The sequence below is a fragment of the Orbicella faveolata genome, unplaced genomic scaffold (genome assembly GCF_042242905.1).
Source record: "Orbicella faveolata isolate gen_17 unplaced genomic scaffold, um_ofav_v1 contig_3, whole genome shotgun sequence".
Classification (NCBI taxonomy): domain Eukaryota; kingdom Metazoa; phylum Cnidaria; class Anthozoa; order Scleractinia; family Merulinidae; genus Orbicella; species Orbicella faveolata.
This window is the reverse complement of record NW_028301558.1, coordinates 3,843,879-3,871,260: the sequence shown is the minus strand read 5'-3', so window position 1 is coordinate 3,871,260 and position 27,382 is coordinate 3,843,879. Positions and strand designations below refer to the sequence as shown.

At 40.4% G+C, this 27,382-nt stretch overlaps 2 protein-coding genes across 2 annotated transcripts; both read left to right on the top strand.

Moving 5' to 3' along the window:
* Positions 1–21,351, top strand: LOC110051759 (trafficking protein particle complex subunit 8-like). The gene is made up of 28 exons (XM_020757833.2): positions 1–314; positions 2,289–2,471; positions 2,975–3,064; positions 3,405–3,576; positions 4,428–4,584; positions 5,125–5,577; positions 6,086–6,192; positions 6,302–6,452; positions 6,640–6,737; positions 7,242–7,347; positions 8,086–8,217; positions 8,563–8,634; positions 10,275–10,427; positions 11,496–11,913; positions 12,676–12,794; positions 12,914–12,988; positions 13,504–13,782; positions 14,182–14,549; positions 15,166–15,264; positions 15,688–15,742; positions 15,852–15,948; positions 16,674–16,739; positions 17,028–17,089; positions 17,541–17,684; positions 18,001–18,105; positions 18,275–18,408; positions 18,981–19,061; positions 19,154–21,351. Exons 1-28 carry the CDS (start codon positions 158–160, stop codon positions 19,494–19,496), a joined length of 4,476 nt encoding a protein of 1,491 aa, XP_020613492.2. The 5' UTR covers positions 1–157; the 3' UTR covers positions 19,497–21,351.
* A 3,042-nt stretch (positions 21,352–24,393) lies between these two features.
* LOC149106103 (uncharacterized) lies at positions 24,394–26,233 on the top strand. Its single transcript, XM_089297569.1, has 2 exons — positions 24,394–25,380; positions 25,590–26,233. The coding sequence occupies exons 1-2, from the start codon at positions 24,409–24,411 to the stop codon at positions 25,743–25,745; spliced, it is 1,128 nt and encodes a 375-aa protein (XP_089153695.1). The 5' UTR covers positions 24,394–24,408; the 3' UTR covers positions 25,746–26,233.
* Positions 26,234–27,382: the final 1,149 nt, after the last annotated feature.

The window sequence follows — 27,382 nt, the reverse complement described above, 5'->3', positions numbered from 1 at the left end:
CACGTGCGCAGTGGTGGTATTGAATATCAATATGGCGGACGGAAGACAGGTTACCGCGATTATCATTTTGACCTGGATTATACTCCTTCGAAATGCAGGAAATTCTTGATTTTACGTACGGACCTTTCTGGAAACGTTAGCACACCACTTACCTGCGATGGCTCAGTGCACGCAGAGCGCTTTTGAATTTATACAGAGCGCCTTTTGCCCTATGGTCGCTGTTATGTGCAGCGAAGATGCCGAAAAAGTCTGCCAGAAGAACAACTTGAGTTTTGTGGAAATGGTGCGTCCGTTTTGCCATCTAACAAGTGAAGGTAATTACATTAAGATAACAGTATCCTGAAGTCTTATCAGATTGCTCTGACTGCTTTGTTAGTAATTTATTAGTCGGATAAAATAAAATGCTAAACATATCCTTGCAAGTTGGTAATGTACAATAAAGCGGAAGCAATTAAGCTCGTAAGAACGTAAATTATTACGTTGATTCAGTAATAACTTTATTTTTATTTGTTGCTGCTTTCTCAAGCGCGCATCTTTAAGAATGCTATTTGTGCGTGCTGTGTAATCGTTATTATTTTAACGTTTAAACAGCAAGAATTCCGTTATGAATTCCGCTATGAAACAAAATGAAACAGATGGGCGCGATATCACACTGTAACTTACAGAACAGTACAAGATATCTACTTGCGTTACTGTAGTTTATGAGCTACTGTACCTAAGCCTGTAGTTCGTAGCAGTAATCAAGAGAATTTCTTTTCATAGTACTAATGCAATGTTAAGCAGACCGGTCACAAGCTTAAGATTAAATCTTAAAATCATCAAATTTGATTTACCCTGTTAGGGGGGTGGGGGGTACAGCTTATGCATGTCTCCCATCTGAATTTTAAATTTTTTCATATGTTTCTGTTGCAATTTGTCCAGCAACTGATGTGATGCGCAAAGCAGGAGACCAAAACTGCTGAACAGAAAACTGATAAAGTTTATCCAGTGGTGAAAAGGTCTCTACTGATCTACATGTATAAATGATTTGACTTACTAAAGGACACAGAGCAGGAGTTTCAGTTATAAGTGTTTTGATTTCTCAGCCAATTTATTAAATACAATGTAACTACTCTTTTACATATTGTATCACAGTCAAAACTCTCCACAATGGCCATCTTGGAGACAGAGGACAGTGGCTGTTGTAGTAGACTATGAGAAGTCCCTCTTTTGCTTAGTCCATTGAGGGTGATGTGAAAGAAAACCGGGAGAAAAAATGGCCATGCGATCTCCTGGGGGCGAGAAGCATGTGAAGGAGGGACTACTGCCAAAGGCAGAGAGTTTGACTTTTTCACCACTGAGTGATTTTTGGGTGTAAATTTTCAATCTCATTACATGTATCTAATAGGATTCCTTATCTGGACCTCCTCTCATTATCGCCTGTTGTCACTAACTCCAGGAGATCAAGTTTGGTGACCTTTTGCAATAAGAAATGGGGTTTCTAGACAGTTTATATAAACACCATTTGTCAATCATTGACTATCTGTCCATTGATGAGATGCTATTTTGGCAGTTGGGATGCAATTCAGTGGCCGTTGCTGTTGTGGAGAGGTGGCTGTTGTATAGAGGTTAAAATAAGAGTGAATATATGGACCTTTGGCCAGGACCAAAAAAGTGCCCATTATAGAGAGGTTAAAAATAAGAGTGAATGTATGGACCGTCAGCTCAGACAAAAAGAGTGGCCATTGTGATGGTTTGACTGTACTTATTAATGCTTTGATTTGTCAACTGACTTAAAATGACATGACTCCTGATTACTCATCATTGCATTTACGTCAACGGCTTGTACCAGTTCCGAGTTTCTACTGGCATTCTATCACAAATGCTGTTCTCTGATTGGCTAAGCTCTGATACTTGCCATTCTCTGATTAGCTACTAGCGTTCTATCACGAATGTCGTTCTCTGATTGCCAATTAGCGTAGCAGTGTGTGCTTGTTAACAGAATGACGGCCGCTTCTTTGTGTTTTCAAGGTGTCTGTGAAAATTATCTAGATAAAGTTCTGAAGGACTAGTAGATTTATACTGAAACAATGAGATTATTCACTCTCAATTTCTATGTGTGATAGTTGACCTCAGGCTGTGCCCTCATCAACTATCACATGGTAGAAATCTCGAGCTTATAATCTAATTGCTTAATAGAACCACAATGTTAAAACGATCAGTGCACTTATTTTCTTTGGGCCATTTTCTAATTGCTGTTGTTGACTACCGTAACCATTGTTGACAATGTACATCTTATTATTTTACAGCTCATATCAGAGACCCTTCTGGTGTCATCCACTCTGTGAAAAACTGGCGCATACGACTGGTTGAAATGTCTGCCACGCACCCTCCTCAGCATGTTGTGAACAAACTATTGAGTGAAGTCGTGTCGAGAACGCAGCCTCTTAACACTGACCCTAGCACCCTGACCCCAGAAGCTCAGGCAAGAGGTGGGTAGGAGAAATGTACATCAGAGCTGTACATTGTATTTAAAACTCTATCACCTCATTCATTTTACCACAAGAAATAATCTAGACATTTTCTTACAAGTAGATTGTACTTTGGCCTCATTGTGCTCATGTGAACAAGGTCCCAGAACCTGCAGTTAGAGTGAAACCTCCTCTCTAAAAAAACTAGTTTTCCTCTACAACTGTCAGCTCTCTATGATGGAGCTGGGATTTTGTTGTTCTTGCTGTACTCAATATACAGCCTGATGTCAACAGGAGAGCTGTAAATTTCTGAGCCTCCCTGCAGAACCTGTAGACTGTCCTGCATTAAGGAGGGCTAATGCTGGCCAGCAGTTGTTTTCAGTTCAACTTAGCGTAAATTACATTTACCTAGCCACATAAAAACCTCTTAACCTTCTGTGATCACTGTGTATGTAATGTAGCCCCATGCAGTACATGAACATGATGAAACTTTTGTTGTCTTTTTTTTTTTCATTCTTTGACAGCTTCAGCACCTTGGTTTGAGGCCTTTCGAGATTGCTTCTTTCAGCTGGTGAAACCATCTGATCATGAATTCATTAGGCACTTTTTAGCTTGTATCCTTTTCACAGTTTGATTTAAATTGATGCTTCCTGTATTGGCCTTTAAATGAAAGGGGAATTTGGGTACTATAACTTACATCTAGTCCAGTTTCATAACTTAATGGAAGTTTTTAGTTAACCCCATCAAAAACTATGACTTGAAATAATATAATTCTGTTTGAGGATGGTGATGGCAGTGGCAATGGTGTGGTGCACTCTGCTACATGTAACTGGATTGAAGGACATTTTGATTGATCAGTAACAGGGAGGACCATCCCAACAAAAGATATGACTGAGGCAATGTCCATAAACAATTTTTATTAATTATTTTCCTTGACAGCTGACTTTATTGAAGGTCTGATTGTTGTATCTTCACACCATCCTGACCCTATGAATGCTTTTGCTACCATGAGTTCACAGCAGATGGAACAGCAGTCTGAACAGCATGGCCACTTTAGGTGGTTTACCAATACTGTGTTTAAATATCATCTACTTTTACATGACGTCAGTGTTGGCGAGGAATCAAAGTAAGATCCTGTGGTTATGTAATTAGCTTAATTTATCTTTTTTACCATGATAATCATAATGACTTGTTTCTGATCCAAATGGAATTTGCAATAATTATAATGACTACTAGATACATACATGTCCGTAAAGTGACACTACAACAATTTGTATACACTAATATGTGAACATGGAAGTACAATACATGTAGTTAGCTAGTATTGAATCCAAGTCCAGATGTCCAGAGTTTGAGTCTGTTGTGGGTGCTGACATGTACAATATTTTGTCTTAGCCAGGATAAAATGCTCTTATTACTCTCACTTTATTATAAATGGGTCTGAAGTACATGTATTTCTGGGGCACCCTGGTAAAATTCCGTGAAGTTCTCTTGCAATATGAATTGTAAGCTAGGTGCTGTTGATTTAAATAGCAAAGATACGTCTATCCCTGTGATGCATGGGAGGCAAGTTGATCAGTGCTGAGGGCTGGGGAAATGAACCTGGGCCGGGTTGTTCAAAGCCCGATTAAGCTAACCCAGGATTAGTGAGAATTTTGATTTCAGTTTTGTAACTTTTGTGTGCTGTTTTCTGTTTATATTGTTTGTCCTTCAGGTTTGAGTTTGAAAAATCTCAAACTACACAAAACACAAGCAGTGAAAAGAATTTTTATACAAGAAAAATGGATACATGTACTTCGATTAACTTTTAATCCTGGGTTAGCATTAACCGGCTCTCAAACAACTGGGCCCTGGTCAATTATTTATTGTTTAAATGTGTTCTCTTCAAAATGGTGGAAGTAAGATGGTTTCCCACCATTCAGTCACAGCATACGTAAATAAATGTGTTTTATTGATATATTATTTTCTGTCTTGCAGGGCAGAGGCTATTTACCAGAGTATGAAGTCTGTGTATGGTACACATGCTTGTCACATGTTACAGATCAACTCTGTTAATAACACAGGTTCCAATCCACTCCCTAACCTTCCTGATCCTTGGAGTCAGTTTATCATACCAACTAGTGAGGACACACTGGTAAGTTTCCTCATTGTACCTCCAACTCATTAGTGTATTGTCAGTGTTTCCTCCCTCCCACTCCCTGACCAAAATAGCAAGACATCCTGATTTTGTAGGTAACAAAACGGAGGATGTCACCACAAAATCCATACATTAAAATCATAGAGATGTTGCTCATGCACTGATTGAAAAGCCAAAGAATGGCCTTTTCCAGAGAAAAGTTGCTGATGATTACCTGTGAAAGCAAAGTACAGTACATTGTACACTGTACTTCTATTTGCAAAGAACTGTACTGCACTGTTTGCATGGCTTTGTGAATGATGCAGAGAAAATACTGTGTCATTCAGTTGAAAAGGAACGAGTTGAAAAGGAATGATATTATTATATGCATGTACATGTACACGCCATGTGTACAGAAGTCTTGAAGTTGAACATGACTTTCAAATTTATTTAAGATGTAATAAGAATCGAAGTAAAAGAGCAGGTAATCCTTTTGTCCTTCGCTCTTCCCCTCTCATCCTACTCTCTAACTTGAAAATGTGGCTTTGTTTCGGCAAGGACTGGGATGATGACGAAGTCGATGCAGATGCCCAGTCTGTGGAAGATGACCCTGAAAACTGTGCTGTTGATGAAAACTTTGACCCAGAGGCTGCAGTTAATGAAGAGACAGATGGAGGTCGAGTTCGTAGTAGCTCAGGTCCAATTCTGATTGGTCCACTGACGTTTGATGATGGCCCAGTACCTGAAGATGATGACCTGATGAATGAGAAACCAGAGAAAAATTTCGCTACAAAACAGAATGAAAAACACCACCATCATCTCGCAAGTCATTACCGCTACTTCTCCAGTCGGCAGTTCTCTGGAGGCACAAGGGGCATGACAACGCAAAGAAATCATGGATTGTGCTTGAGTCTGAGTGATCATGACAGGATCAAGATATTTGTTCATGAGTTGGGTTATAGAGGACTGTTACAGTATATTGAGAAGCTGATGAGATATCTTAATGATCAGGTGTTGTATTTTGATTTGTTGAACCACCTGGGTGAACAGAGTTTAGTTCATGAAATTGGTACTGTAGCTTTGACAAAGGGAGAGTAAAGTTCTCCTAATTTTCTTACCAAAGGAGCAAAAGATTGCTTCAAGTTAAATTCAATCTACATTGTACATGTACACCTGTGCTACTATTTAGAACACATTTTCCATGCATACACTGTACACTAGTTTGTTACTGATCAGAGCAAATTAGAACCTGCCTGCAGACATGTTATTTTAGATAAGGACACCCCATCTCTTTTGTACATGTAAGTGTCCTTGCTGAACAATGGTTTAAAGTTGCATGACTTGCCTGCCACCAGGAGAGGTGAACCTCTATAGAATACCTGGATCATTTTGTTTAAGAATGGTAAGAGCACTACAGATGAATTGAGGTACATGTAATTTGTAGCTAACTGTAATCTCCCAAGGATAATTTACTTACAGCTGTTAAATTACATGTTTTTGCATCTGTTTGAACATTCAGATTGTTTCCCGCAAGGGTCTCCATCGTTCTATCTTCAGTGCAACTAAGAAGTGGTTTGGTGGAGGAAAGCCAGCTGGACTAGCCTCTGGTCTGGTGCCAGGAATAATGTGAGCTGCAGAGAGATATGAAATGAAATTTATCTGCAAATATCTTAATAATTAATAAATATGCATATGTACATATTTAGTACACATTTTGTTTATTGTTTGCTTTCAGCTATACCAATGACTCACCAGAGCTGTTTCAGCGCAAGCTGGGGGATCTGGCGTTTTTGGTGCAAAACTATGAGTTTGCCTATAACAGTTACCATACAGCCAAGAGAGACTTTAACCATGAGCATGCTTGGTTTTACTTTGCTGGAGCACTGGTAAGTTCATGAAGGGATCAATGGTGATCATAAGCACAGTGACTGGTCTGTTTTAGCACAGTCTATTCATACTGTATATCTTGTGTTATCATCAGTCCCAATATCTTCTGGATTTGGTGTTTGGATTCCACCTACATCTACATGTATGTTGCCCTACTGCATATCCTTTGATTTACCTTTCTATTAGGAAATGGCTGCCATATCAGCATTCATGGCTTCAAATCAACGTCCTTATCCCACCCACTACATGGAAACATCCATCACCACGTACCTCAATGCATGCAGGTATTGTTTAGTTAATGTGGAAGTGTTTTTTAATAACTTTTCAGATGGTTCAGTGGGGTTGAACTTTAATTCTGCTCAATGTTCACTGGCAGAAGTACTCCAGGTGATACAGAGCAAAATCCAACTCAAGATGACTAAAAAAAAACATTGATTCCTTAACCTTTTATCAGATAAGAAAATTGTTCCAATCTGAGTTCAGCCATTATTTGATCATGTTTCTTGTGGTCTGAAGGTAACGTATACATGTACCCTGTAATTTTGACTGTTACTAAGCCTCTGTGTATGACCAACTTACATTACATCACATACGTTACATACTTTATTTGATGTTAGTAGGTTGTTTGATAAGTAACTTTTGCCTGATCGTGCCACAGGTCATATTAGCACAAGGAATTATACCCAAATAAATTAACAATATGTGGAAGTTTGTACAGTGTACTTCAATTGGGAGATTCCACATGGGTGCAATACTTATCATTTGGGTTGGTGTCAATTTGTTTGCAGACAGCACCAGTTTGCGATTAGAGCCACACTCCTGAGTACTGAAACATTCAAGTCACGAAATATTTATCTTGATGCTGCTATGCAGTTCATGCGAATGACTGCTGAGGTAATGTACAAACTGCTCTATCAAGTAAATGTACATCTATTGGAGACACCTTTCAAAGGCTAGCATTTGTTTGAGGTGGATGCTTCCATTAGGCTGATACCTTTTAAATTTTACAATAACTGTCTAATTTCTTGCACGCTGATTGGCTCATTTTTATCATCAATAAGAGTACAGACGCATAAAATTTTAGTTTATGCAAACTTTCAAGTTCAACTTTCAGCTGTCAAACTGTCAACTTTTTAACCAGTGAGATCTTATGGACTTTTTTAAGTAGCCAATCAAAAAGTGAGAAAAGCTATTGACAATGTTTGCGTTATTTTGAATAAAATTCACCTAACCTTTGTTTATGGCAAGTTTGCGGCATCTCTTCCCCTCATTTATTTTCGGCATTTGACCATTTTGGGTTCTTGTTATTTTACCACCTCTCTTAGGTGGACTCCTCTCAAAAGGTACCTGCTACTTGCTCAAGGCATACAGCAGCCAACTCAAAGATAGAGGGCTAGTGTTTCTCTAAGGAAGATATTCATGAATGCCGGTACATGTACCTCACTAAGGTACATGTAGACACCTCACTAAGGCCTTTGTTTAAGATCTGCCTGTATGGGGACACCTGCCAAAAAAGTCACATCTCAAAGGTGGACATTTCTTCAAGGCAGATCAACAAACTTAAAGTCATATCTTAAGTTATGAGTTTAAAAGTGAAAGATGCCACTTTGAACTTTTTGGTTTGTTCCACAGGATTCTGATCTTCTTTGTGCTCTGTTCCTGGAACAAGCAGGACATTGTTTTCTTCACAGTGACCCACCCATGATCCGCAAGTATGCTTTTAACATGATTTTGGCAGGTCATCGCTATAGTAAATCAGCACAGGTAAGACAGTCACAACCTGTGTGATTGCAATACAGTACTGTAATTCTTGAAATGGATTTTCAAAGTACAGTATGTGTTACTACAGATGGCATTAAGGCTAACTATGGGTTATTGTTAATTTACATGAAAGCTGGGTAGAGAGTAGAACTTTGCACTTGTGATGAGTACATGATCTAATGACAGAAAGAAAAACTATAAAGCAGTTTTTGCAGCTGTCTTTTTTAATTTAAGTCTTCACCCAGTGCAAATGAAACTGACCAAACCAAAGCAAATGCAAATTACTGGTGACATTCAAGTGAAAAGTGCTGTAACAGTCATTTGGTTGTTGTTTCCCGTTATCAACAGAGAAAGCACTCTTTGAGATGTTATCGCCAAGCCCTTCACGTGTACAATGGAAAATCATGGCATCTTGCTCAGGTACATGATACTAATATATAGATTTAGGCCACCCTAAAAGCGTAGCTCCTGGGCCGGGTTGTTCAAAGCCCAATTAAGCTAACCCAGAAAAAGGTAGAATTTTGATTTGAGTTTTGTAACTTTGCGGTGAGGTTTCTGTATATTGTTTGGCCTTCTGTTTTGAGTTTTAATAATCACCATATACACAAAACAAAACAGCAAAACACATTTGTATAGAAGAAAAAGGTATAATTCGATTAACTTTTAATCCTGGGTTAGCGTAAACTGGCTTCCGAGCAATCCTGCCCTGTTTCCATCAAGCTAACCCAATATGAGCCTGCGATCCAATCGATAACCAGCGCTTGGTCAGCGGTCAACTTCAAGAAAACACGTGACCTCGAGGAGCTGTAAACCTGAGCCCGCGATATGGTCACGTGATACTGGTCAGCGGATACCTTGTATTGACAGGTGTCAATTGATCATAACATGGATGTCCAATATCAAGGAAGTACACGGTAAACCACGGCTGCATGTCTCTGTCAACCTATTATTTGGAGTATGGCCGCCATGTTGGGCAACTCCGCCGTCGCCGTCGCCGTCGCCGTCGTCGTCGTCGTCGTCGTCGTGCGTACGCGCCCACGAGCAATACCGCTAGCCATGATAACCATGAGAAAATCAACTCATGGGTTTCCTTTTCTTTCCCGTATGAGTATGGGGCTCCGTTTGGCGGCCCTTCGGGCCGCCGGAGCTCCGCTATTATACTATAATACCAACAAAGACTTCTTTTAGTAATTTTCTTTCATCATATTTTGTCCAATCTATTGCTAATGGTAAAAGGAATGAATTGTCAGAATTGAGTATTGGTGACTGAAAAAATGAATTAATGGTGGCTCTGAACTCCGTGTAAAAATGTTTTTAAAACTTTGCCAAAAGGTACATGTACATCTTATCCTGCTCATTAAAATTTGATAGCAAAAAATGGGGGTCACCAAGCTTGTTTTTGAGTTATTAAAAGTTAAAGTTAAGATTAAGGTTGTTGTTAGCAGGTCGTACTGTTGCTATGGTAACCCTATTGTGTCAGGAAAATGATAACATTGTGTTCACCAATGATTGGGCCTGATTGTAGTATCAACTGATAAAGAGGGGTAACAGTAACTCATCAAAATCTAGGCCTTGAAAAGTGCTGGAAACTGTTTTGAGCCACCTTAAAGTGTAGTATATCTGTCTGAAATACATGTAAAGTGCAAGGAAAAACTGACACAAACTGTCCGATTACACCCATGAGATGTATGCTGCCTGACCAGTTACGTGTATGTGCGTGATACGGATAGCCTGAATAGCAAGCGTTCCATTACAAAGAGCTTTTCCGCATTCTGACTGCGCGTAAATTGGAGTGAGAGCAAAAACTCGACCACCACCCCCCTGCTTCGCCGGGTTTTTGCTCTCGTTCCAATGTACGCACGGCCAGAATGCAGGAAAGCTCTTCATACGGGAACGCTTGCTATGCAGGCTGTGATACAGATAGTGAAGCTTACTGCTGGTATGTCCTATTTGCATGCCATCAGGCCTGCTGATAGCCAATCAGGTGTGAGATTATAAGGTGTTGTTTTGAATAAGACAATCTGAAACTAATTTCTGATCATGAATTCTGGTTTTTGCAGGACCACATTAACTTCACTCTTGGCCGTCAGTCATTTAACCTTCGCTTATTAGAGGATGCCCAAACATTCTTTAGACAACTGTTAGAATATGAAAGTCTCCAAGCACCAGAACAACAAGCTTCTTACCTCAGGGAATTTCTGTTTGTTTTCAAGGTATTTGGAATGTGTGAGAATGCTATTCAGGACAATTTGGTTAGCTTTTGTATATTACTATGTTTACTATCTTCTCATTAGCACGATAGTCATTTTATCAGAAATCAACATTAATCTGACAAACATACATTGTATAGTTGGGATAAATATATTTAATAATTAGACTGAGAGCCCAAGTTTTCTATGAGTGAATAGTCGACGAGATGTGGCCAAGTTGACTATCGCTCATAGAAAACGAGGGCGAGTAGTGTGCTTGTTTCAGTAGAACCTTAATGACATGTACAACACAAAACCTGCAATTTTGTGTATTTTTAAGCCTAAAATTAAGAAGCGGGGCGCATGATTATTGTCTATCAGCCAATGAGAAAACGATGAGAGAGCCATTCAGATTTGCGGATTTCTAATAGAAAACAGCTGACTGGTTTCTAATTAACAATTAGATTATGAGCTCGAGATTTCTATGAGGTGATAGTTGATGAGGCCGAAGGCCGAATCAATAATTTAATTGTTTTAGTAGAATTCTAACTGAAATTAACGCAAATAACGGTTTCCAATTATTTTTGTACGCATTATTGAACTTTACGCTTTAACAAAATCGCACGTACTGAATTGGCCTTAGTAAATTTGCAGGTGTTTACGCTCGCGCACCCGTTAACTCAATAATTTCAAGCTTTTACGGTCAAAAAACCGTCATTATCCTTTTTTTCGTCTTCTCAGGAATTTAATTATCCATTTACATGTAAACTTTCTGCCAAAAATTCGGAAAAACGATAAAAACGTCGCATTTCGTGGACGACCGAGAGCCACTGCGCTCTAATGCCTGATCGTATACGAGTAGCTCAGCCAATCAGATGGCAGCATTTGCATTAGTATACTGGTAGAATTTTACTGATATTAGATATTGATGGCATCATTTGATGTAAATTCTGTAGGGCAAATGATTTATGGAGGCATAATGAACTAGAACTGACCAGCACAATTCCTTGAACATTGGCACCATAAACAATTCTGTGTGAGTTTTGCTCAAAGACATTCATTTGCCTAGAGACATTTCGCTTTTCCTTCCAGCAACTGAAAGACATCAGACAAAAGGAAAAAGTGCAGATGAGCAGACTTCCTGTGTTACCTTTACCCATGGTTGATCAGGATTTGACAAGGGTAATACCCTGCTATCAACATAGCAATCTTAAAGGCAAACACCCTGAGAGAAAAGTGGTGAACAGTGCACTTGAAACCAAGGACAACTTTTTTAATCAAACGTTTGGCGTGAATGATGAAATTGCAAAAAATAACAGCTGGGCTTCAGTTGGACATGCTTCTTTTGAGGATAAATTTGACCCAAAGCTGGCTCAGCGATGGATTCAACTCGAAGAGGAAGCTTACGAGAGTGTTAATAGAACTCCTTTGCCGCCTATATTTCGACCTCACGTACCGTGTTTAAGCTCAAAGACGGATAACAGCACAAGACCCCTGTGTGTTGTTAGAGGTATGTTTTATTACTTGTACTGAGTTGTAGTAAGCACTGATGTCTTGATAGGCTTACTGTCTAGTAAAAGGCCATCTCTGTTAGTACTGGGTAAAATGTAGTTACGTTACGTGCTCAATTAACGTTCAATATTCAACTCCGCTCACCAAAGTAAAGTATGTTTAACAAGTGCTAGGTGTCAAACCAGCCAATATGTCGAAACAAACAAGATAATGGGTGCTTACCATTTGTCGGAATAAACCGATTGGCATAACCGTTGAATAACGATAAGGGTTTTTTTCCAAAATCAACAACCAACCGAGCGAGACGACGCTTACTATTTACAAATCGATTTCCCGTTATTGTTTGCGGCTGATGAGAGACTGGAAACTGGAAAATGTAGCAAATTCCGCCGTTCCATTCTGAACGGAAATGGAGGACTACCTCAGGAGGTAGTCTACAATTTCCGTACGGATTTCCCGGAAAATTTCCGTTCTATTCCACTTTTAACCGAAATTTGCGGATTTTTGGTTAAATGGTAAGCACCCAATGTGTCTGCAGTTACTTCCCAAATTCATTCTGTTGACATGGGTCAAGCCCAACCTTCTGTGCTATGTACAGATCTCTTATGACGTGCAGTGACATTTTGAGAATTGCTTTATGAATTTTCATAGGAGAGAACCATACAAGAAGTCGAAGTAACACAGTTAACTTTGAGTGGTCGATCAAAAATGACATATCAACATTGTTAAAGTATATTGTAATTTTATTCTACTCTTTCAGAAACTGTTGGAGTTGAAGTTGTCCTGCAAAATCCTTTGAAGATTCCACTGAATTTGACAAACCTGTTGTTACTGTGGGAATTCACTCCTGAAGACAACAGTGACAGCATCTCTAATGAGGTTAGCTCTGATTAGTTACTGCTGTTATAAGTCATCATTCTAAAGTTGACCGAAAAACAGAGTTTTATTTGGTAATTGTAAATTGTTTTATTCACCACATGATCTTCTTTTCACTGTAGTTTTCCCCAAGGGAAGATGTTGTCAAAACAGAAGTGATCAAGAGTTTTGATATTTGTGGAAACGAAACCAAAGCTGTAAGTAAAATAAACGTTATACATGTACTGGCTGATGGTTTGAGTAAAAATGTTATTTTTGTTACGTGCATGTTTTTGATGTTTTGCCCTGCCTCGCCATAGTTTTCTTTTTCGTCATGCTGTTTGCATGTACAGTAATGTATCTGTGTGCAAAATACAGAGAACTAACTTTACTTAACATCGGTACACGGTTCACGTTGACAATACATTAAAATTCAGCTTGGCAGCGGGGCTTAGAGGACGAAAACAAAGGAAATTGGATGACCATGTTTATTCATTTCTTTTGTTTGTGTCCTGTAGGCCTCACCATCAAGCTGAATTTTAATATATCGAAAGTGGCCTGTTACTTGTAAATATTACTATACATATTCTTAATTTAACTGATACATTGCTTTTTGTACTGGTGCTGCGGGAGCTTTGTCGAGATCGCAAATGACATATCTGCAGCAGGTAAAATAAAGATTGCCCACACCAAACCACAATGGCTAAACAACAATTTCTGTTTTTCTATACAGGCCCATCTGACTGTAATCCCTTGCCAGACAGGCCAGCTTCACATCACAGCCATCAAATACAGCTTGACGAGCGTGGCCATTAATGGCCCAGTTGACGAGAAGTTCTCCGTCCCTGCTGCGGCAGCCTCTGCCATGACTACTGTCAGTATGCTGGGAAGGTTGGACCTGGTGCTGAAGGGTCCAAGACTGAACAACACCAAGGCAGAGAAGACAAGCGTGGTGCATGGCCTGGACAATCGTCTTAACCTGGATGTTGTGGCGCCTATGCCTTTACTTGAGGTGATGAGCTTCCTGGAAGTAATCCTCTTAAGCTTAAAAAAAATAATTAGGAATATATAGAGCAGTTGTAGATTTTGTTTTCTTACACAGCTTTAGTAATGGGACTGGGTGGTGCAACAATGCATGAGAGTGCTTGCCTCCCATCACTGTGCCTGGGTTTGAATCGAGGACCGCCGACCCAGCTTCATAAGTGGGTTGAGTTTGTTGTTGGTTTTAGGTCTTGTACCGAGGGATTCTCTCCTTGTTGTCCGGTTTTCCTCTCTCTCCAAACACTAACAATCCAAATTCTAAGTCTACAAAACCATTATTGTTGAGTTTCTCGTGCTTGATCTACGTGTAGGTATGACTTACATCTGTAAAGCTTCTAAGAATCATGCTAACCAGCCATCGTTTTCACAGGTTCGATTTTGTGGATTTCCAACCAAACTTCTCTGTAATGAGGTGGTGCAAACCACGGCTGAGTTCACGAACTGCAGTGAATGTCACCTTGAAAATCTCAACATCGCTACACCCAACCCTGAATTCTTCACCTTTGGAGGCGCGCGGGCGACACCGAGGGATAATCCAACTACTCAGAGCAGTGTAAAATGTAATTCTAATGTGAGTAACATCAGGAGAGTGTCTGAAGTTCCCATTTCAGGAGGTAGTCTTGCTCCTGGCTATACAACCAAGCTTCCAGTTTGGATCCACGGTCACCAGAAACCAGGAAAATTCAAACGCGAGGTGCTGTTTTATTACCAGTCAGCAGAAACTAAGTCCCTGATGAGGTGAGGTGTTTCTTATTGTAGTTATTATCAAATCGTTTCAACCCTCTTTAGTGCACTGTCTACTACCATTATTGTTTAAGAGTCCTGGGAGTAGGTTGGAGGGGGGGGGGGGCGGGGGGGGGATTGCAGGGAACAGGTATTTTTTTTTTAAACTTCAAGGAAAACGAAAATTCGTTTGCACAATCGGGGGTAAATTTCAGTGTTCGACTTAAGTGAAGAAAGCGACTTTTGGTTCTAGTTACTAGGAGGTTCGAAAATCGATGGTTCGAGAAATCCGTGGATTCCACTTTATACCATACATGTACAATCAGATTAATACAGACTTCAATTTTGTCTACCTGCTCTTTCCTTCTTTTGATTGTGCAGTACATGTAGCAGCAATATATCCAACAGCTCGACTGTTTTTTAAAAGATTTACCGGTTTATAACACTTCCATTTGCATTGCTAAGGTCACATAAATCTTCTCCATATCTTAAGTTTTTGAGTACATAGGTATGACACGCTACATTGAAACATTTCATCTTGAAGGGTTAATCTGTTTGTGGTGCCAGAGGAAATTTGCGCGGACATGGCTGTATTGCCAGTTAATCTCCTGTACTGTTCATTTTCTTTCAGTTATCGAGTTCTCCAACATGCTTTTGACATCACTACAAATAGCTCTGTCTCCGTGCGTGCTACTGCAAGAAGGAACAGGCACGCTGGTCTTGAAAACAGGTTTTTTTTGTTTTGTTTTGGTTTGGTTTGGTTTGTTTTGTTTGCCGTTTGTTTGTTTGTTTGGATTCAAACGGTATGACTACCTCTAAGGAAATCCTGTGAGCAAGTCTTGGCTTCAACTGTTTCTGTTCTTTTTCTGTGTGATTATATACACAATACCTCAAATGACTTAGGATTTTTTAAAAAAATAATCGTAAATGTTTATTTTCATCAACTGATTCAAAATGGCTGTATTTTCCGGAATGGGGTACAGTAATAATAGGCAAATGAACAGAGAAAAAAAAAAAGGAAGGAAGAAAGATAAAGAAATGAAGGAGCAGTTTATTGATTGATGCAAGGACATGCTTGCAGACATTTTTTGTCTGAAGCACTGACATGTTTAACTGATAAACACTATTCTCACTTGAATGAATTATTCCCTAGTTCTGAGGATCAAAATCAGCTGATTATTGCACTGGATGTGGAGAGTCTTGTACAGGTCAGTGAATTGTCATTTTACATAACTCATGTGTACTGTCTCTCGGGCAACCCCCCTCAGTAATGTGTCTCTTTTTCAGCTGTATTAATATTTCTCTATTGTTCTGTAGGGTGATGTTGCAAGAAAACATATCGAATTTTCGGTTGTTCAAGTGTCTTGTGCAAGTCGAAAATGGACTTTGCAGCCACTAAGCCATCATAAGACAGGTACACTCGAGCGTTTACCAATAGATGCGTCATTTAGGCGTACGTCGAAAGTCTTTCGAATGGACACCTTTCTTAACAAGCACAGACTTCTTTCTTGAGGTTAAAAGTAAACGGTCTGCTAGCGGGCAGTCACATGTACTGTTCCACACCCGGGTCAGCGTATTAACTACTTCTTAACCGAGGGTGAGCTCTCTGTTAACCGAGAGTGAGATATTTTGCCGTATGGACCTCGCTATGGCTCGGTCAATACGGCAAGGTCTCGGTCTGAGATTTTCCCGTTAAGACCGAACGTTCGAGGTTAATAAGTTTATTATATGGCTTTTTGCTTTGTTTTTGCAATCCCGTAATCAGCCGGTGGGTATCACGGGAGAATAATGCCCTACAATTAGCCAATCAGAGCGCACGTTATGTCGGCTACAAGAACAAGCCATATAATAAACACTTTTGATGACTGACTGTCAACTGCATTGAATAAGCGAGGATTCAGTAATACCGGCTGCCACCTTTTCCTTCGTAAACAAACGCCACCTTAAATAAGAAGTAATTTCAGCTCAGTAAATTCAGTGAAAATTGGTGACTCTTACCTGTAAAACCTGAATGAGACAGCAAGGTATTTTAGAACTGCGCTTCATAAATTTTATTTTCAAGCTCTAAAAGTATGTCAAAGGATATTCGCGTTATTTAAAAGTTAAAATTACTTGATTCTTTGTTATTACGTCAAACAGATGGTACAATTAAAGTAAGATATGGAGAGACAGTGATCGTCCAATTTAAAGCAACGAAGTACCAAGGTAACAGAATTGGTATCAATAAAATAATTACCAAACAGACGGGGAAAACGTTGACACTCGATGTTGGTTAGATACGCCACCAAATGTTCACAACTATGTCATGTCTTTGATCCGAATGGAAATACAGATATTTTCTCGTCAACTGTCTGTCTGTCTGTCTGTCTGTCCGTCTGCCTGCCTGCCTGTCTGCCTCCGTATTCGTCACATTAGTGTGTCTTCATTTTGTGATATACTATAACGTACATGTATTAACGTATTACTTATACGTAATTCTGTTTCTTTCCACAGGTGAAAGTAATTCTTCGGATGACGAACTCCGTTTCAGTCACGTGTCTTTTGTCGAGAATGAAGTAAGAATTCATTCAAGAATTTATAATAGGGAAAAATTCCTCTGTTGTTGTTGTTGTTTTGGTGTCACTTAATAACATTTCTCAGTTCGACAAATCAAACAGAAAGATCATGTGTCGTTATTCATGTAAGAAATAGTAGCCATACCCATAACTAGAGACTTACTGTCGCTCACACTCGAACAACACTGAAACGGCCACTAACAGCTAAACGGTTTCGTCGTGACCTTCCACCCGATCTGTACCCACCCCTGTAAAACGGCCGGTTAATTCTGTTGCCAGAATGGTCCTTGTAGGTAGGAACCACTCTAGAATAAAATTAAGGTGGTAAATGTTTCTGTAGCATAGTGAGCCGGCTAATTCTAAATGAGGCCACTTCAGATATTACTTCAATTATATGGTTATCTTTGACTGTATTATATTTCAAGGTTGCATTTTCTTTTTATATTTGTAGATCGCTGCCTCGTGCTCTCCAGCAGTTGACTTCTACTTCAGATCACAGGCTTGGGAGGAGCAAAGGAAACTCAACGAGAACCTTGAATCCGCGAGTGTCGATGACACATCGCAAGTGGACATTGGCTTAATTGTGTTCTGGCAGGTGAGAAAGCGTTAAAAACAAAGGAGAAACGCTCATGTACCCGGCAAAACCTCGCGAGTAAAAATCATGTCCATATCAACGGTGTTAAACTTGGGCTCGCGGAGATACGGAGGTAGCAAATACTCGTCGCGTCTAAGGAACAGCTGGTCTGAAAAGCGTAAGTCAAGGCATAAAAGGATATCTTGATATTCGGGAAAGGTCGCTTTGTCTTCGATCATGCTCGGTTTGGCGTCAAAAGTGTTCAAGGTGTATGCTATTTGCGTATAGTGCATCGTGCCAGCAAGTAGTGACCATTTTTCTCCTTATTTAACATCAGACTTCGTATATAGACAAGGACTTTCAGAAGCAAATTGTCAATGGTCAGAGCCACGTGAACATCAACAGACTAGCAGAAACAGTGTCAGCGGTCACACAACCTCAGGTAAGGAGCTAGTATTTTTCCTTCCCTCCCTCTTTCTCTCTACCTCTTCTATCCTCTATCGCTCCCTCTCTCTGAGTCGCTCCCCTTTCCTCCCTCCTCCTTTCTCTTTAGCCACGTATCTGATAAACACATTCGCTTATTACATATCAGTGCTTTTGTGCTCACCTAGGTACCACAGGTGGATTCATCCTCAAACGAAATAGCTTTACCAAGTCCTTTGGATGGTGTGAGTAACAGAGAGCTGTTAGTCAAGTATTCTTTGCGGCATCCTGCATCGCTGCAAGTCGATTTCACCTCCAGCAGGTAAAATAGCATGCTAAGAGCTTGTTATTCGTTTTCATTCATGGTATCCTCAGCAATCTTCGGAATTCCTCTGCTGGTTTCCGGTAATCTTCGGAACACTTCCCGCAATCTTCGAGAGTCTTCCGATGACATTCGGCGATGCTACCCTTGAAGTGACATCGTATTGATTCGTTGATGGAATTAATTTTGTGCAAAGCCTTACCGCCCTAATATCGACCCAAATCCTATCACAGTAAACACTGTCTCGTGCATAAAAAAAGAATTGACTACAGGCTGTTGTTTGCGCGGCGCAATCACAAAAAATTGGACTTACTGTGAAGATTTTGCAATTCTACAAACTTCTGCAATCATGTGTACTCGACGTCAAGATCAAGCCTTTGGTCGAATTCTCCTTTGTAACCTGGTGTTATCATTATTGATGGTTTCTTCGTATATTTTGGCCGGGGAGTTGACTGAAAAGCGATAATATCAGAAAGTATTTGTCTCTGTCAACAATCTTATTACTTGGGTCGTGGGAAGCGCTCCTTTTCACTGGGATGATTTCGCGATTTACCGACACATTTCTTTTCCAGGTTGGCTTGTCTCGTTGTGGAACTTTTGTTGCATAACTGTTGTTCAACACCGGTTGACGTGTTTGTGGAGTTACTTCCCAGGTTTGTGCGCTGTACTTCATCAGCTCCTGTTTGCTCTGATTCATTTTGCAATCTTGATCGCTAAGAATTGAACTTCCTTTCTTTCCCTCTAGCGTTGGAAACTCTACAGTAGTGTCAGGAGAATCCAACAGTTCCCAAAACAGTGCACTTTCCTTTCACAAAGAAACCAACCTGGACCCCAGGTCATCGCCTAGCTCATTCACTTGGGTAGGACAAACATCGAGGAGATTTCAGCTTGACTCAAATGGAACTTCTTCGTTGAAATTCGACGCTTTTGTCTCCCTCCCTGGAGTTTATAACATGAACAATCTGCGCGTTCTGGCGAGAATTTCCGACGATCACGAGCCAGGCGGCGCCATGAATTTTCAGAAGCCTTGTCCTCCGAGTTACGTTGTGGTTGAGAACACTTGTACAAATCGTAACGATCTCGCTTGATTGCGGGGCCAGTGTTAAATAGACGTTTTATGACAAGCTTTCAGTAAATTTCAAGGGGCAAATATTGCCGGGGCAAAATTTTTCAGAACGATAATATAAGTGACGTGACACTGTAAATAATTAATACATGTCGTAAGAGTAACTTTTCAAGAGCTAGGAGATATTGCAAACCAATCAAAGAAACTGAAAAGACGATAGAAAAGTAAAATATTGCTTCAATCCACGTTCTGAATGCAGAACTGAAATTACAGGTGTTTTCCGATAGTTTTAATGATATATCCAATACGAACAAAGAATATATTTTTAATGAACTGTGCAAGTTGGTAGTATTCATCAAATTCGAAGTTCATCGAGATGGTGATATCCACAGACTGGTGATAGAAATCTGGATTCTCACTATTTTAATTGGACACTTCTTCGACTGATGGAAGTGTTTGGGCAATCGGTCGGAAACCTGATTAGGACTGTAAAAAAAAAAAAAAAAAACTGGCTGATCCCGTGTTATCGTCAGAGGTGTTCCTGGGCTGCATATGACGTGGGCTTATGACGTAAAACTGACGGGAGAACGGAGTTTTGGCGAGTGTAGGAATAACAGCACTCGAGATATGTTCGAGTTCTTCAAGCGTATCGTGACTAGCAAATCCTGCTTAGCCTCCTGTTCTTGAAAATAACAGCTTTTCTCTCATAGTGGTGGAAAGTGCGAGTGAACCCACCACTGATTGCCTGTTGTTTTAAGCACCTCGTGAGTGTACTGTTTTTAAGAAACCATGTCATCCACTCGATGGTCTGAAGTAAATTGCTTGTCTTAGTTTACTGTTTTGTCTTTAGTGTCTTCCATGTCAGAAACTGGCTCTTACGAAATCGTCATCATCATCATCATCATCATCATCAATCCTTATTGCCCCCAGTGGCATGGGGCCGCAAATCGTCGGCAAGTCTAAAATGGTCTTGTTTTATCTCGAGTCGCGCCATTTTTGGAGAGTGAACATCAAGCTTTTAACACGATAGCCCCGGAGGGACAATGGATTTCAGCGTTAACAGTTTGCAAGGAACCTCTGAAACATGCCAGAATCATGCTGAACGTTCTCGTCACAAGAGCCGCGCGATTCCTTCAGTCGTCGTCTAGGCATTTAGTCTGGGGAGAAGAATGGACATTCTTTCTATTCTGAGTTGTTCACGCCATCATCTAAAACAAAACCTTATTTGAAGTCGTTTTTACTTACCGTTCGTGTTTCGTGTGTCTCAGGTTTCTTCCCTTGCTTTCTCAAAAATGAATTCATGCTCGCAATGTGTTGGTTATTCCATGAGGTTCGTTTTTGAATTTCCTTGAATTGTCATGCAAACGTATGGGAGCCAGTCTTCAAGCTAGTCAGAGCTGTCTTTGTTACTCAAGGCCAAAGTAACCTTAGAAACGATTACAGCGGTTTTCTGATGACTGTTGTGATATCGGTTAAGGCAATGACACCTTACCAATCAAAGCAAATGCAAATAACAATAAACCAATGAGAACTCGAGGCCATAACATGTAAAGAGTGCCTTGCGCGGGAAAACGTGCAACCGGTGCCTAGCGCGGGAAAAAGCTCGGATGTGTTTGGTTTTGTTCCTGACTGGTTAAGAAAACGAAGTTTGTTTTGATAGGTTAAAGTCTGTTGCACTACACGTTTTGGACTAGTTTTGACAGTGGATGAAAACCGCTGGGTTGTATACATGTCGTCATACTTAGACGTCATATTGGTGGACAATCTGCTCTCAGTTTTTCCCAAATAAGTGTTTACGTTTCTTTTTTTCTCAAGACTCCTGTCAACTGGAAATAAGTGTAAGTTTAAGAAAAAATAAAATTATATGGTTAAAGAAACACGGAGATATTTTATTGCGTTGTATTTCTGTGCAATAACCCATTACGTTGTTTTCAGCGAGTATTTTTAAATTATTGTATTAAGTTAACACCAAGAGGACATTCCTTCACTGGCATTTGCTAGCGTTAGATTCTAATATCTACCGTCATATATTCTCGAAAGAATCCTTTCTAGTACATCCATGGTTTCGTTATTTGCACACGAAGCTCTCATTGTGTCGCTAATAGCGACACTCGTTTCACTGGCTGGTTAGAGGTGCTAGGTAGACTCTTGTTTCAAAGGCGGAATCAACCGATTGCTATTATTTTACAATAGTGTGAATGCGGACAGAGAGGACTCTTCACATAAAGGCATTTTGTCCTGCAATTGAATGTTTCTCTTGTTTGAAGTCACCTTTGCCACCTGCCGTTTACAGATAAATAATTTATGGTAGCCAAGTTGCTCTAATTCCGCCGAAAATGTCGCTGCTAAGTTAGGAAAGCGTAGCTTATGGACCTTCCTTAACCTGTAAATACCTTTCAGTACCTTTCGCAGTGTTTCGTCAATAAATACAAATTCCAGTCGTTCGTCCTCAGAGCCTCGAAACCCGGCGTGCACATGCTTACTTGTAAGTTTTGAAAACAAGATTAAGGAGGATTATGTTGTGAAACACTTCAAAGAAAACCACCGAAACTTTTTCGCGCTTGCTCCTTTGTCAACGTTCTTGAAGTACGGTGACAATTTTAAAAATTGCCAATTTATTTAAGCGCCCACGAGCAAATCTTCCTTTGTTTTCTCTTCCTATCAAGTAATGCACCAATCAATAAATGAAACACACCACTTGAGGATCATTGGTTTCAAGTAAAGTTTGGGAAAACAAAGCGTCCAGATATCTTGGTGTCGAAACTAATTTTGTGCCGTTTTTAATCTTGTGTAATGACGTTTGACTTGCATGACAGTTAATTCCTGGAAATTAATAATTTAAGATCTTTGCGGTATAATTCAAACAGAATAACTTTAAATGTCTTTCGTCAGCAAGAAGATTGCCTTGTACTGTCAGAACTCAAATTTTCGCCTAGAAAAGAGAGACGCTTCTTCACGGCTGCTGGTTAAATTGATTTCTTTGAAGCTGTTAATGTTTTGTCTTGTTAAGTGAATAATTCACTGGCTAACATTGTAAGTAGCTGAAATCTTCAGAAAGAATCTATAAATGACATCGACTATTTCAGCGAATTTCACCAACACTTCAGAAGTACTCGAACACCCAACACTTTCAGCCAGAATTGTCAGTGGACTTACTCTCGCTGTAATTGGCCTGACTGGTGGATTTGGCAACTCGAGGGTCCTTTTTACTTTCGTCAAGATGCCAACCTTGTTTAGCAAGACCACAAGACTTATTTTGATGGCCCTGGCCTCCGTTGATCTAACTGGATGTCTTGTAAATATTCCTCTGGCGTTTGCCTCACTAGTAATTCGTGCTAATCCCGATAAACTCTACACCGCATCGCTTGCGCGTATCATGGTGACATACTGTCTGCTGTGATGCAGCTATTTCTGTTTTGTCTTAATCGGCTGTGACATGAATGATACTTTTAGAAAGATGACAAGGCGTGGAATGCTTCTTACAGTGCGGCGAATTCAAGCTGCGTTGGTCCTCTTGTTAGTTTCGACGTTGGGCGTTGGCATTTTTGTTCACTCTTTGCGCGAGAAAGATCCGTTTGTCCTTCAAGCGCGACAGTCATCGGGCGCAAAATACAATTTTGGGGTCATCCTGAAAATAGCAGTTTTTGTCGCCGGGATGCTGTCGTTTTTGTCCATTGTACACTCGTTTCAACGCTTACAAGCCATTCTTAAGCGGCATAACAGTTAATGAGCGAGCTTCATGGTTTAAATCGGCGATCAGATAAAACAGAAGAAATGTTCGCGTGTTTCATTGTAGGGTACATTCCACTGTTTGCGGTGAATATTCTGCAACATCAGGGAAAATTGCATTCAATGGATCCTATTGTTGTGACCAAAGCGATATTTTTAATGACCTATGCGACAAATTTTTTAGTTTACGGGCGAAATTTACGAGTTTTCTTTCGAACATTTTGCTCTGTTTGTTGTCCTTGTCTGAGACAGGAGTCTCACTCGAGGGGTCCCTCGAGAGTCATTGACCTTAAAAATTTAAAACGTACAAACTGCGAGATGGTATGTCCTTGCCAGAATCAGCTTCAGGTGGAAAAGAAAAACAAACAAAAGAAAAACGGAACCGCATGGACACAAGAAAATATTTAAGTTGCATCGCTTTATCTCTCTTGGTCTTAGCGCAATAAGTATCGACATAAGTGGCTTCAGGGTTAGTTTGCAAGGTGCTAACAATACATCGCGTTACATAGCAACCCACTGACCAAAAAAAAAGTCGACTGTGGGCCCAGTCAGTTCCTGTATGTCTTCGTAGCGGTCAAATGCAAAAATGCAACACCACTTCCGGATTTCGTGGCCTCAAAGTTTGGAAGAGACTTTTGTTAGAAAACGTTCTAGCAGCGGTAAATCCAATTGCAGTTCACAATAATTACATTCTTTAAGCATATGCGGCGTACTATACTAAGGTAAACTTTCCAGCAGCAGTCTTCACTTTAGGCTTGAAGGATTTCGAAAATTTGAAATGTTAAAGGACGGAAGGCGAGAACGATGGTGGTAAATGCGCACGCGCAATGCATTTGAGCGCTGTGGACTGCGTGTCCATATTCTATTGCCGTAAGTACGCGTGCAAACAAATGTTTTCGCGATCGGGAACTGGGCCAATAGTAAGCAACAGAAAGCGCGCGAAACAGAGAACGTTAAATCAAATACCGAAGGAAATTTGAAAACCTGTTACCTGTCAATAGTCCATACTCCAGTAGTTTTATTCGAATGTTACGTCGACTTAAATGCTGACGTTTTCGCACGTAATAAACGAATCCAAGGCAACAAGAAGTTTGTCCATTTTGGAAACTTGTTGACACGGTTTGTGCGCGTTGCAAACAGCAGTTGTACAACAAATATTTCTGAGGTTATTTTCATATATTGTTATCAGAGTTTGACTACGCAAGATGTGCGGGTCGCTACTGTCAAAGTTTAAATCTGCAAACAAGATCGATCCAGCAATGATGATTTTTACGGAGCCGCGACAAGCCGCGAGTAAAATGGAGCTTGCCAACCAAGACGCGGCATGTTTTCAGGACCGAGAGTTCTGGAAAGACGAAGAACAACAGGGTGAATCCAGTGTCCATTCTTTGGCGGCAGTCCGGAGCAAAAGTTCACTCAGCGAGGACAGTTCAAGCCAGTCTGATGATTCCTCGCAAGAGGAAATAGAAGCTGCCATGCGCGCATTGGCCAACGAAAGAGTCAGTGCGCCACCCGTGCGAAGCAATATGAATAACAGGCTTCGCGCTGCAGACCGTAATCGGCAACTAGTGGATACTGCGTTTGAAATCCTCGCATTCCAAGCTTATGGCAATTCTTCAAGTTCAAATACTGTCCGCGCGGTTCAGCCACTCAGCTCAACTGACTCCACAAAGGTGCAAACCGCAGTCGCTTTCGACATTCCTGTTGGAGAGAAGAAGACGGTCTACCCACCTGCTAGAGTTCCTCGACGGTTTAGAAAGCGGAAGGTGGCGCCTGAACACACTTTGGAGGATATGAAAGAGAAAATGCGCGCTGCTGAGGAGAGGAAACTAAAGGAATTACAGCGCATCCGAGAGTGCGCGCGCAGCAGGGCTGGAGTTAGTCGACCACACCCCGCGGAGACGTCCGCCCAAGCTACTGCAGCCAAAATTGCAGCTAAGCAGGCGGCAGCCGACAGCAAGCGGAATGAGGAGATGGAGAAGAAGAAACAAGCAGGGAACAGAGCGTCACGGAATAGAAGCAGGATTGCCGCGGCTCAAGCCTTTGCTAAGACGCAACTTCAGTCCTCTACTAAACGGAAGGTGGACGAGACCGAGAAAAGAAAGCAGGAACGTCAGCAGAAGATTGACAAACAGAATAAACTGCGAGGAAAATACGCCAAGAAAATCAAAGACAGAGTAAGATTTCTTCAATGTTACTTTTTAGTCAGGAATTGTCCAAATAGCTAATCTGCGAATATTTTGTTTTAGATCCGTTATGATGTGTGACTCAGGAATAAAATGTGAATGTTAACTTACAATTTAGATGTCTATTTTTCAACCCGACCATCTATTTCAAACTGAAATGTCAAGGTACTTTTCTTGAAATGTTTTCTTTCAATTTGTAGATGGCACGAAGGCTAAAAGAGGAGGAAGACGAAATCCGCGCTGATCTTCAAGAATTAGAAACCTACCACGCGTCAGACGACAGCGATAGCGAGTCCTGGGGAGACAAGCAAGAGAAGGCTGTCGTGTACGAGTGGGAAGATTTCTTCACTGATTAGAGTGTCCCAGTGGCGGATCCAGGGGGCACAAAACGTTTCTCAACCCCTCTCCCACCCCTATCACCCTATACCCCCTATGACCCCTCCCCATTAAACACCTCTGGATCCGTCACTGCATTTCTGTTTCTTCCGACTCGTCAACTGAAATGACGGTTGAAACATTGTTTCATTTGTATTATTCTCAAGGGTATTTTGTAATCAGAGAAATTCAAAAAAAGGAGTTTCCATTTTCCTGTTTTGATGGAGATATGAACTTAACTTTTCGCTCGTGTTTACTTGTCCGTTTGGCCTCTATAATGTTTTGCTTCACTGTAGAAGTGGCAAACAATAACTTACACTCTCATCGCAAAAACTGGCCAGAAAATATTGGAAATCTCATTGCTAATCTTGACATCATCTTGTTTGTACCTTTGGGTTTACTAACTTTAAAGTTCAAGTCCCATTGAATAAAAAGAAAAAATCATCTCTTCTGGAGATGTTCTAAAGGCTCACTCAGGTTTCACAGTCTGCACACAATTTTATCGCAGCTGGCATATACTGCAATGTAAGTGATTGTTCATTGTAAGAAGTGGAAGTGTTTCTCGTGCCTCTCAATCCGCAATACGCCATTTTCGAGTTGCCTTTTCCCTCTGTTTCAATTCGAGTCTTCATAAGCAACTATTCTTTTTATATGTATATTTTTAGATTTCTTATATAGCTTTTAGATTTTTGCCTATTTTATAGTTTATTTTACTAATTATTCATTTTTTTATTTTACGCAGGACCCATGTTAATAGCAGTTTTTATAACTGAAATGGTCATCCTACATAAATATATTTATTTATTATTATTTTATTATCAAAATGTGTTCCGCCTACGCGTTTATTCTCATGCAGATCAAATTAGGACTCGTTTTGAAACAGAGGAACAAGATAACGCGTACTGAATGGCCTTTCATTTTATTCTTTGACTTGTGTCTTTAGAACAAACCCCAGCTGACATTTATTTAGCCAATTATACATTATTTTCGGGGGAACATGAATCGTGCAAAACTTTTCCAGAACCTTCATTCGAACCTTGCCGGGATTATCTTTCTCCTCTCTTCCCGTTTGGAACGGAAAGTCTGAAAATTCTTTACCAGTCGCTCATTCCACTTGCAGTTTCGCTCCCGATATGAAAGCAACCTGAAACCGAATAATAAATGGTAAGCGCCATCGCCTTTTCGGTTGGTTTGCTAATATATATAAAAAGAAAACGGCCATTATCATATCGGCACTGTGCTCTTTAGTCCAGTATGGTGTTTATTGCTTGCTTTGTTAAGTCTATCAGTTACTCTGTTCCAGTTTTTTTTTTTTTTTTTTTTTTTTTTCACCCTAGCTCCCAGCTTCCGACGGACTTGAACCAAAAGTACTCGTGCGCGATATCACGCCAGGTTTGCAGGCTAAGGCTGAGCAGTGACTGTGGACTTACTTTCCTGAGCAGCACATGGCAATCGAGAAACTTCTCTTTCCGCATGATTCATACCCAAGAAGCAGACAATCATCAGAGCATAAAGACGGCAGTTTTGAATTTTACGTCTGGCAGTGTAATTGCAGAAAGTGAAATTGACGACATATGTATCAAATAATGACGAGAATGACTGAAAATGTAGTACACGT